At 43.7% G+C, this 12,694-nt stretch overlaps 1 protein-coding gene across 1 annotated transcript in view; it reads left to right on the forward strand.

The window, feature by feature from the left end:
* The window catches only part of LOC139465910 (unconventional myosin-Ib-like), a 91,696-nt gene that overhangs the window by 30,488 nt on the left and 48,514 nt on the right, over positions 1-12,694 (forward strand). The window contains exon 3 of the mRNA XM_071247900.1: positions 4,668-4,783. Coding sequence (XP_071104001.1) covers positions 4,668-4,783 — 116 coding nt within the window. The remainder of the gene's footprint in view (positions 1-4,667; positions 4,784-12,694) is intronic.

Raw genomic sequence — 12,694 nt, forward strand, 5'->3', positions numbered from 1 at the left:
GTGCACGGAGTTGAATACTGGTTTGTGTGCTCCGTGTCTTATGGTTGGTGCACAGAGTTGAATACTGGTTTGTGTGCTCCGTGTCTTATGGTTGGTGCACGGAGTTGAATACTGGTTTGTGTGCTCCGTGTCTTATGGTTGGTGCACGGAGTTGAATACTGGTTTGTGTGCTCCGTGTCTTATGGTTGGTGCACGGAGTTGAATACTGGTTTGTGTGCTCCGTGTCTTATGGTTGGTGCACGGAGTTGAATACTGGTTTGTGTGCTCCGTGTCTTATGGTTGGTGCACGGAGTTGAATACTGGTTTGTGTGCTCCGTGTCTTATGGTTGGTGCACAGAGTTGAATACTGGTTTGTGTGCTCCGTGTCTTATGGTTGGTGCACGGAGTTGAATACTGGTTTGTGTGCTCCGTGTCTTATGGTTGGTGCACAGAGTTGAATACTGGTTTGTGTGCTCCGTGTCTTATGGTTGGTACATGGAGTTGAATACTGGTTTGTGTGCTCCGTGTCTTATGGTTGGTGCACGGAGTTGAATACTGGTTTGTGTGCTCCGTGTCTTATGGTTGGTGCACAGAGTTGAATACTGGTTTGTGTGCTCTGTGTCTTATGGTTGGTGCACGGAGTTGAATACTGGTTTGTGTGCTCCGTGTCTTATGGTTGGTGCACGGAGTTGAATACTGGTTTGTGTGCTCCGTGTCTTATGGTTGGTGCACGGAGTTGAATACTGGTTTGTGTGCTCCGTGTCTTATGGTTGGTGCACGGAGTTGAATACTGGTTTGTGTGCTCCGTGTCTTATGGTTGGTGCACGGAGTTGAATACTGGTTTGTGTGCTCCGTGTCTAATGGTTGGTGCACAGAGTTGAATACTGGTTTGTGTGCTCCGTGTCTTATGGTTGGTACATGGAGTTGAATACTGGTTTGTGTGCTCCGTGTCTTATGGTTGGTGCACGGAGTTGAATACTGGTTTGTGTGCTCCGTGTCTTATGGTTGGTGCACGGAGTTGAATACTGGTTTGTGTGCTCCGTGTCTTATGGTTGGTGCACGGAGTTGAATACTGGTTTGTGTGCTCCGTGTCTTATGGTTGGTGCACGGAGTTGAATACTGGTTTGTGTGCTCCGTGTCTTATGGTTGGTGCACGGAGTTGAATACTGGTTTGTGTGCTCCGTGTCTTATGGTTGGTGCACGGAGTTGAATACTGGTTTGTGTGCTCCGTGTCTTATGGTTGGTACATGGAGTTGAATACTGGTTTGTGTGCTCCGTGTCTTATGGTTGGTGCACAGAGTTGAATACTGGTTTGTGTGCTCCGTGTCTTATGTTTGGTACATGGAGTTGAATACTGGTTTGTGTGCTCTGTGTCTTATGGTTGGTACATGGAGTTGAATACTGGTTTGTGTGCTCCGTGTCTTATGGTTGGTACATGGAGTTGAATACTGGTTTGTGTGCTCCGTGTCTTATGGTTGGTGCACGGAGTTGAATACTGGTTTGTGTGCTCCGTGTCTTATGGTTGGTGCACGGAGTTGAATACTGGTTTGTGTGCTCCGTGTCTTATGGTTGGTGCACGGAGTTGAATACTGGTTTGTGTGCTCCGTGTCTTATGGTTGGTACATGGAGTTGAATACTGGTTTGTGTGCTCCGTGTCTTATGGTTGGTGCACAGAGTTGAATACTGGTTTGTGTGCTCCGTGTCTTATGTTTGGTACATGGAGTTGAATACTGGTTTGTGTGCTCTGTGTCTTATGGTTGGTACATGGAGTTGAATACTGGTTTGTGTGCTCCGTGTCTTATGGTTGGTACATGGAGTTGAATACTGGTTTGTGTGCTCCGTGTCTTATGGTTGGTGCACGGAGTTGAATACTGGATTGTGTGCTCCGTGTCTTATGGTTGGTGCACGGAGTTGAATACTGGTTTGTGTGCTCCGTGTCTTATGGTTGGTACATGGAGTTGAATACTGGTTTGTGTGCTCCATGTCTTATGGTTGGTGCACGGAGTTGAATACTGGTTTGTGTGCTCCGTGTCTTATGGTTGGTGCACGGAGTTGAATACTGGTTTGTGTGCTCCGTATCTTATGGTTGGTGCACGGAGTTGAATACTGGTTTGTGTGCTCCGTGTCTTATGTTTGGTGCACGGAGTTGAATACTGGTTTGTGTGCTCCATGTCTTATGGTTGGTGCACGGAGTTGAATACTGGTTTGTGTGCTCCGTGTCTTATGGTTGGTGCACGGAGTTGAATACTGGTTTGTGTGCTCCGTGTCTTATGTTTGGTGCACGGAGTTGAATACTGGTTTGTGTGCTCCGTGTCTTATGTTTGGTACACGGAGTTGAATACTGGTTTGTGTGCTCCGTGTCTTATGTTTGGTGCACGGAGTTGAATACTGGTTTGTGTGCTCCGTGTCTTATGGTTGGTGCACGGAGTTGAATACTGGTTTGTGTGCTCCGTGTCTTATGGTTGGTGCACGGAGTTGAACACTGGTTTGTTATGGATGCTCTACTATGGCACTTTCTGGTGAACTATGTGTCTGTCTGAATTCAGCACGTTAAATGACCCATCACCTCACACCTGGAACATAGATTACAAACCCGGTACACTGCACTGCCAATGTCAACTCTGAGATTGCGCAATTGTTTGCTATAAAGTCTTATTTGCTGTAGAGATTGGTAGGTGGAGTGGAGGTTTGGTGGAAAGATATGGGCATTAATCAGATTAGTAATGTGAGATTTGATCAGCAGTGCAAGACACGACATGCATTCGGTGTGTCTTGATAAAATACTACATATCTCTCCTGTGAGTGATACCTATATACCAAGATAAATGTGTTGTAGTTCCGGCTTCTGGTATAAAAAAAGGCGCATACAACCACAAAACCACATATAGCCCGTTTACCCCGAGTGATACTGCTCCAACTCCCAACTCAATAAATGTTTGATGGTACACATACCCAGGTACGTATGTACCCCACGTCATGTACACAGGTGATGGGGATTATGGTACAGCCTTTGAACCAGCTTCACCTAAGGGTTCCTCTTGACACTCAGTGCATTTCCTTATGTTTAGTGGAACTCTTGTTTGTGATCACCCTTTAATGCCGGGTGGCGCCGTGATTTGCTGTGCAGAGTTTCGTCCCTAAACCTATGATTGTATGTTTGAATCCCGGTTCGCCCTGATTATGTTTCTAGGTTTGTCAGCACCATACCCGTCTTGGTGGGTTTCACCGAAGTGGTAAACGTCTGAGACCTGCATCTCTTCGTGCTTTCCTCCCACATTAAGCTGACACGCCGCGATATAACTGGAATAATGTTAAAAGCTCACTCACTCACTTAATCACCAGTAACCCTTCCATGACCTTATTAGGTCTGTTCACATCTCTACAATATCAGGGTTTTTTGAATACATCCACTAAACTATTTTTTTGTCAGATGTTTTTCCCTAAGAGGTTTGTTCTTTGAAATGTAAATCATTGATGAAATCAAGAATTTGAACATGAAATAAATGTAAGAATATCAAGCACACAATGTGGATGCTCTTGAATGTTGAACAAGAGTATGTGTATACGTCCTATCTGAACTTTCTCCATAATAAATATGTTCAACGTAAACATCGCCCAAACTGCGGCTACCCCGAGATATGTGGGGTTATCTTGTTTGTACAGGATTACTCTGCCTGGTGAGGAGGAACTCTCGGTCAGGGGAGGTAACTAGGTAACGGTGGGTGATACGAGGTAAGGGGTGATACAAGGTGTTTTCACTGGTGTCTACGACTGACATCTCCCAGTGCCCAGTGAGGAGCCTTGTATCTTCCTCCCGTACATCACACTGATAAGGATTTGTAGACTTAATGAGGCTGGTATAATGTATTTTCAACATGCTCATAAACATAGTGCTTTTGGACAGAATAAAAAAAGTTTCCCTTGGTAAACCGCTGATAACGATTAGAAGTGATGTTTTTCTCTAGTTGTATTTTGTAGCTGTTCTTAAGCTCATAATGCTAAGATCGGTTTATGCAGCTCAGATCACAGCACCAGTATGCCCACACATTTGATCACTGCTGTAGACCAACACACTCTTGGATGATGGCTTTGAACAGGCATGCAACCTCATTACCTGGGTAGTGTTATTTATACGTCACTAGAAGATTTAGTATCAATAGCATTTGTTTGATTGTCATTTATGTCTATCATGAGTATATTGTTTTTTTAAAATTTGTTTTATAGCCTGATAACAGATTTGTCTTGTTCGGCCGCATATATTTTTTTGGTTGGTTTATGAGACCAACCTACAGAATGAATCTAAAATTAGGAAAAAAATATGACAACTTTTGACAATTTGTTTTTTACAACAGGTGAAATGAAAAAAACCACAAGATTTTATCACCACTGTTCGTAAGATATCGTGACAATTTCAAGAATCATTTTCTACCCCCAATAAAACCATTCAGTTATGTTTCAGTAACTTGACATGTTAAAACATGTTTGTTTTTCATTCATTAGTGGTAGTACTAAACTGAAAGTTTAATTTTTTTTTAAATTTTCAAAACTGCTCTGTATTTCCTGGAAATGATAACAAATCAGAAACTTATCACAACGGTACTGTCATGGCTGCAGTCATCCGTGTAGAACCCCACCCCATGCTCACACTTCCAGGGTGGTATGTTGTCAAAGTAATTGTGTTGTTTCAGACCTACATTGGGAATGTGGTTGTGTCTATGAACCCCTACACACGCCTCCAGCTGTACACATCCAGCGTCATCGAGGAGTACCGCAGCAGGAACATCTACGAGCTGCCGCCACACATGTAAGTCTAGCAGCTTGGCCATTGTTTCAGGGATGTCATCAATCTGTTACAGGGATGACATCAATATGTTACAGGGATTTCATCACTATGTTACAGTGATATCATCACTATGTTACAAGGATGTCATCAATTTGTTACAGGGATTTCATCAGTATGTTACAGGGATTTCATCAATTTGTTACAGAGATTTCATCAATATGTTACAGGGATGACATCAATATGTTACAGGGATTTCATCAGTATGTTACAGGGATTTCATCATTTTGTTACAGAGATTTCATCAATATGTTACAGGGATTTCATCAATTTGTTACAGGGATTTCATCAATATGTTACAGGGATGACATCAATATGTTACAGGGATTTCATCAATTTGCTACTCTGTCAGAGCATCACTATTTGTCACTGATATCTTCACTATTTGATTGGGTGGTAGGGTAGCCTAGTGGTTAAAGCATTCGCTTGTGATGCCGAACACCTGGGTTTGATTTCCCCACATGGGTACAATGTGTGTTATCACCTATATAGTACACAATAACATCAGAATATTGCATGTGATATCGTCCATATATTACAGTGATATCACCAATATATAACACAGTAATATCACCCATATAGAACACAGTACTACCATCAATGTGTCAAACAGTGCTTTCATCGGTACTACTAGAAGTTGGTCAGTAGTATCACACAGGTGTATTGTAGCTCTTGTGTTGAGCGGGATATCTCAGTGAGACATATAAAGGGTTTAGCGGTGTGATTGACTTGACAGCCAGCTAGCAGGAGGAACTCCGGAGAGGCCCTGGACTGCCACTACTGTTTTAAGAGCAGCTGTAAATCCAGGAGTGTGGCACCAGGGCTTATCACAGCTGACTCTCAGTGCTGATAGCACACAGGAATGTATTTGTAGACCTCTCCTCATCGGTGTGAAATATATGACATGTGGAATATTGACGTCATATGACAGAAATCTGCTATGTATAAGGGGATATGGGTTATTTGAATAGAACTCATGTACCTCCTGATGGGAGGAACGTGTGTTGAGACTGTTTTGGATCCAAGGAATGTGAATTCTAGAGTACCTATTTCTTTGATAGGATTATTATGGCTGAACGTTTGAAGGAAGTGGTATACAGTACAATTGCTGGAGATTTATAGCTGTACTTTTATCTTCCTGTGAATATGGCTGTTGTATGTCAGGGCCTTTGATCAAGCTTCATGGAAAAGTACCTGAGATTATGATTGCTGTATGCCTAGCCCCTGCTGTCCACCAGACCTAACTGAGCCTAGCCCCTACTGTCCACCAGACCCAACTAAGCCTAGCCCCTACTGTCCACCATATCCAACAAAGCCTAGCCCCTACTGTCTACCAGACCCAACTAAGCCTAGCCCCTACTGTCCACCATATCCAACTAAGCCTAGCCCCTACTGTCTACCAGACCTAACTGAGCCTAGCCCCTACTGTCCACCAGACCTAACTGAGCCTAGCCCCTACTGTCCACCAGACCTAACTGAGCCTAGCCCCTATTGTCTACTGGACCCAACTGAGCCTACCCCTACTGTCCACCAGACCTAACTGAGCCTAGCCCCTACTGTCCACCAGACCTAACTGAGCCTAGCCCCTATTGTCTACCAGACATCAAACTGAGTCTAGCCCCTACTGTCCATCAGACCAGCAAACTGAGCCTAGCCCCTACTGTCCACCAGACATCAAACTGAGCCTAGCCCCTACTGTCCATCAGACCAACAAACTGAGCCTAGCCCCTACTGTCCATCAGACCAACAAACTGAGCCTAGCCCCTTTTGTCTACCAGACATCAAACTGAGTCTAGCCCCTACTGTCCATCAGACCAACAAACTGAGCCTAGCCCCTATTGTCCACCAGACATCAAACTGAGCCTAGCCCCTACTGTCCACCAGACCTAACTGAGCCTAGCCCCTACTGTCCACTGGACCCAACTGAGCCTAGCCCCTACTGTTTACCAGACCTAACTGAGCCTAGCCCCTACTGTCCTCCAGACCAGCTAACTGACCCTAGCCCCTACAGTCCACCAGACCCAACCGAGCCTAGCCCCTATTGTCCACCAGACCTAACTGAGCCTAGCCCCTACTGTCCACTGGACCCAACTGAGCCTAGCCCCTACTGTCCATCAGACCAACAAACTGAGCCTAGCCCCTACTGTCCAACAGACATCAAACTGAGTCTAGCCCCTATTGTCCATCAGACATCAAACTGAGTCTGGCCCTACTGTCCTCCAGACCATCAAACTGAGTCTAGCCCCTATTGTCCGCCAGACATCATACTGAGTCTAGCCCCTTCTGTCCATCAGACCAACAAACTGAGCATAGCCCCTATTGTCCGCCAGACATCAAACTGAGTCTAGCCCCTATTGTCCATCAGACCAACAAACTGAGCCTAGCCCCTATTGTCCGCCAGACATCAAACTGAACCTAGCCCCTACTGTCCAACAAACCAACAAACTGAGCCTAGCCCCTATTGTCCACCAGACATCAAACTGAGTCTAGCCCTTCTGTCCATCAGACTAAACTGAGCCTAGCCCCTACTGTCCTCCAGACCAAAAAACTGAGCCTAGCCCTTACTGTCCAACAGACCAACACACTGAGCCTAGCCCTATTGTCCACCAGACATCAAGCTGAGCCTAGCCCCTATTGTCCACCAGACATCAAACTGAGTCTGGCCCTACTGTCCTCCAGACCAACAAACTGAGCCTGCTTCTATGCTGTTGCCCAGGCCCCTCCAGATGAGGTAGTTGTAAGCCACAAGTTGACAGACAGATAGACATCCTCTGTACAACCAGGAAGTGGGGTGTCGGGTTCCCCTCCGCTCCCACACTGAGTACAGAAACATCAGTAGACCATCCCCACCTGGCACTACTTCCCCATCTGCTGGCATGTGGGTGCTGTTGGTGATCTCTGATCTGGCGCAGTCGTTGTTTGACAACACGAGAGAGAATACCATCTACCAGCTCCACACCACACTGTGCTTAGACAGGACTTTAGTAAATAAAACTGTTGAGTCTTGCCACTTCTGTATTTCATCACATGTAGGCTATCAATCATCTGGTCATCTGTGGATCCAGCGCTGGTGTTGGGGTGGGGCTGGGGGTGGTGGTGGATGTGTGTCAGTGTGTGTGTGTGTGTGTGTGTGTGTGTGTGTGTGTGTGTGTGTGTGTGTGTGTGTGTGTGTCCATTGGGTCCACCCCATCCTTTGAAAAAACAAATGTAGTATGTTTTAGACAAACAACCCCCCTCCCCCCAACACACACACACACACACACACACACACACACACACACACACACACACACACACACACACACACACACACACACACACACACACACACACACACACACACACACATCCCCTTCCTGAGACAGGATCTTTTTGTTGGAAACCTCCCTTTTAAAAATGCTGGATCTGCCCTTGCTTGTGATATATATGAACCTTTGTGTATCGTTTATAATAATATCTTTATGCATAGTGTCAGTAATATGTATATTTATCTTTAATGTTTGTAATCATATTTACTCCCAGATGTAGCTAGTGTGGACCCTGACCAATAAGGGTGTTCTGTTCTTGACTCATGATTCGACACACACTTTGCTAAGTGGAGGAGGTTCTGAGGAGGGACTAGCAATGGCTACTTTGTCTGGTTTCATGAAGTACCGTTTGCATTTGTTTTGATCTATCAAAGTTTTACTAATTGTGATAGCTGCCCCACCATGTGCCGTCAAGTTTCCTGGGAAGACATTGTTGTGAATGACTCTAAGAATACTTTACTTATTCCTTGTGATCATTCACTCCCCATCAGAACCATTCTGTATTTCTCTGTCGGACACATACCAACCATGTCGGCCATTGCCAAAAAAAAATGAGTGACATATTAGTCAAGTGCAGGAATGGAAAAAGTTTGGGTTTCAGTTTTGAAATTAGCTCAGACTTGTAGCAGTAAGATTGTTATCTTGTCAACTTGATAATGTAACCAGCTGCTCTCTGGCAGACTGGAGTGACTGGTAGTGAGGAGGACCGTTTGGGTGAAGCAAGCATAGGGGAGAGGAGGTGATAGCAGGCTTTTCCTAGGGTGAGGCAAGTGAGGTGGGTAGAAGCACAAGATAGGGTGGGGGTAGGTGATGATGTACAACGGGGAAGGGGGAGCCTTATAGTTGGGGGAGAAGAAAAAAGAATAAAAGAGAGCCAGTTTTCACATGATCATTGCTATGAAACTGTTACCTTCTACTGTAACATGAGATAAGATATATTTATTGCAAGAAACATTCCAGTTTAGAGGCAATTGTGTCAACACATATAATCAGTTGACATAAACATACATGTAGAGAGTATTTACAGAAGTTAATATGGCTTGGTCCTCCTGCATATATGTCACAGATGTTTGTGTGGCCAACTACCCAGTTGTGGGTCCTGTAAATATTATCATCACTCGGATCAGCCTGTTCCTGATGCTGCTGGTTTGTACACTCCCTGCTTTGAGGAGGGCTGGCTGGGATCTCCTGTAATCTGTTTAATCTGCCTCATCATCACCCATGGGGGAGCGTGGGGGCCACAGTGATCCAGGAGGGCTGCCACGACCAGCTGCAATTTCTTCCAAGTGTAACAAACCATCCACCTGTCCCTGGGTGAAGCGGGTGAACCGCCATCAGTTGGTTTATCATCAAAGAGTTGATGAAGTTTTCCCATCTGTATCAGTCGTGTGTCCATCTGACATTTTGCCACAGGACAACTCCCAGCTGAGACAGTCGCCAACACTAACATTTCCCCACATGGACTTTTCCTCCATTCTATATAAAAATGATTTAAGATCGACAACAAATATTTCATGTCAGAGTTTTGTTTACAATTTGACTTACGATAATATGAATATTAAAATTCGTCATCATTTTCAAGTCCACTAAAATGTCAACAGCTAGATAAACACAGATTCTAAAAAAAGTACCCTAAAGAACAGCGGGAGATGGGAAATGTCCACTGTGGAATTGACCTGTTGGGAAATAATAATGGTCCATGTGGGGAAATGTCTGGACCCGTCCATCTGACACCACCTGGATGTTTTAATGGGCTGTGTCTGATGTTGTGGCATGCATCTGTCAAAATTACTGTCAGGAACATGAAACTTGATTCATTAGTTTGGAAAAACTACCGGTAGTACTTGTCTTTGTTTTGGTGCGGAAGGTACTGGAGATTGTACATATCGTGTTGGTTAGTTCCTGAATGTGTCATGTCTGGTGTCGACCACCATGATATGTTAGGCATCACTATCTCCCTGTATCTCCCGTGACAACAGCCACATTGAAAGGTGCCGACACTGGACACAAGGGGTGAACTGATTGTTGCACAAGATCTTGCAAAGCAATGCATGGTGATTTTTATGCTCAAGCTGGTCAAGTTTGTGAGCAAGTATGCATCACCATGAAATCAAATCTTGTATATATCAAACTGAAAACATGATAGGCTTGGGTCTATTGGACACAGACCTCGTAAGACTTGGGTCGATCAGACACAGATCTAGTAAGACTTGGGTCTGTCAGACACAGATCTAGTAAGACTTTGGTCTATCAGACACAGATCTAGTAAGACTGGTCGATCAGACACAGACCTAGTAAGACTTGGGTCGATCAGACACAGACCTAGTAAGACTTTGGTCTATCGGACACAAACCTAGTAAGACTGGTCGATCAGACACGAACTTCGTAAGGCTTTAGTCTATCAGACACAGACCTCGTAAGACTTGAGTATTTCAGACACAGGCCTAATAAGACTGGTCTATTGGACACAGATCTAGTAAGACTTGAGTATATCAGACACAGACCTCGTGAGACTTGGGTCTTTCAGACACAGACCTCGTAAGACTTTGGTCTATGGGACACAAACCTAGTAAGACTTGTCGATCAGACATGGACTTCGTAAGACTTGAGTATATCAGACACAGACCTTGTAAGACTTGGGTCTATCGGACACAGATCTAGTAAGACTTGAGTATATCAGACACAGACTTCGTAAGACTGGTCTATCGGACACAGATCTAGTAAGACTTGAGTATATCAGACACAGGCCTAATAAGACTGGTCTATCAGACACAGACCTCGTAAGATTAGGGTCTTTCGGACACAGACCTCATAAGACTTTGGTCTATCGAACACAAACCCAGTAAGGCTTTAGTCTATCAGACACAGACCTCGTAAGGCTTTGGTCTATTTGACACAGACCTCAAGAAGACTGTCTATAAGCATGATAAGACTAGATACCATGTAAAACTTGGGTCTATTAGACAACATACTATGTGAAACTTGGTTCGATACTCTGAGAACAGGCAGCTGTTCTAATGACTAGTGTCGATATCAGTTGTTGAATATTAGTCTTGTTGCCAGCACTAGTGGTCCTCTGTGTTATGTTCAATAGTACAGGAGGTCCCAAGCGACAGGGAAATTAGCTTTAATCTGTCCGAGTCGTGAATCAATCTCTCCCCATGGAGTATGACAAAGTTCCCGTACTGTTCCCAAAAGATGGTTTAAATTTGCCAATGCATATTCAGATCTCTGTGGAATCAGCCATTATGCTCGAATTGGTGAGGGTTGATTTAGTGATGGGAGTTTTGCACAGAACCTCAGAGCTTGACAGCCAGTCATGAACACAACCGAATATAGGCTTTGTTTAATACAAAACTCCAATTATTCATGAATGATTTACAGAGTGTATAAGATTGGATTCATTGTTGGTGTGAACAGAAACCATGAAACTGCTCTCTGAAATGTGATCTCATTTTCCATGAAATAAACTCTGACTTAATTCTGCAATTCCCATACTTACGTCAAAATTCAATTATGAAGCAAGTGACTTTTAGACTGTGTCGGTCAAGCCTGAATCTGACGATACCAATGGCCGAGCTACTTCATAATGATGTGTTTTGGTCAGGGTTTAAATCCTCTACAACCAGTTTCCTGTGATGTACTTCATATTGCATCACATTGGTGCATATGATTTGAGCTTGTGGAACTATATTAGTCAAAATATTGATAGAAACCATTCTGGCAGCACAGCGAGAAGAAAATAATGTCTTTCCATGCACTGGACTGTTGTGTAAAATCAATTCTGAAAGTTTAACAGAATGCTGCTTGATTGCTCCTTGGGTTGTACAGGAATTATCTTGTTTTCTTAACCTTGAAGACGGAGATTGTCAATCAGTCCTCAAAGTGGGATGTTGGATAGAACTGGTATTATATTCAGCAAGGCAATAGCCATAAAGAGTGATATAGCCTTGTTGTACATAGTGACATATCCTTGTTGTACATAGAGTGATATAGCCTTGTTGTATGAATAGTGATATAGCCTTGTTGTATAAGGAGTGACATAGCCTTGTTGTATAAAGAGTGATATAGCCTTGTTGTATAAAGAGTGATATAGCCTTGTAAAAGGAGTGATATAGTATTGTTGTATAAAGAGTGGTATAGCCTTGTTGTATTAGGAGTGATATAGAATTGTTGTATGAAGAGTGATATGGCATTGTTGTATGAAGAATGAGATAGCCTTTTCGTATAAAGAGAGATATAGCATTGTTGTATAAAGAGAAATATTGCATTGTTGTATAAAGAGGCTGCAATATCCTGGTTGTAAAAAGAGTACAATATCCTTGTTGTATAAGAGTTATATAGCCTTGTTGCTAGCCTTGTTTCAAGGCTGTACTGAAAGAAAAGTCCATGGATATGTAGTAATTCTATCCTCCTAATAGGCAAGTCTAGATATGTGGACAGTACAAAGGACTCCAGCCTCTTATAGGGACAACTTTACATTATCTAGAATTTATAGTTTCAACTAATAATTATTGCCCTCTAGACTTGTGCAAATCTACCTTGTTGTATGAAGAGTGCAATTTCC

Source organism: Haliotis cracherodii, unplaced genomic scaffold (genome assembly GCF_022045235.1).
Source record: "Haliotis cracherodii isolate W230 unplaced genomic scaffold, xgHalCrac1.p SCAF_18, whole genome shotgun sequence".
Lineage (NCBI taxonomy): Eukaryota > Metazoa > Mollusca > Gastropoda > Lepetellida > Haliotidae > Haliotis > Haliotis cracherodii.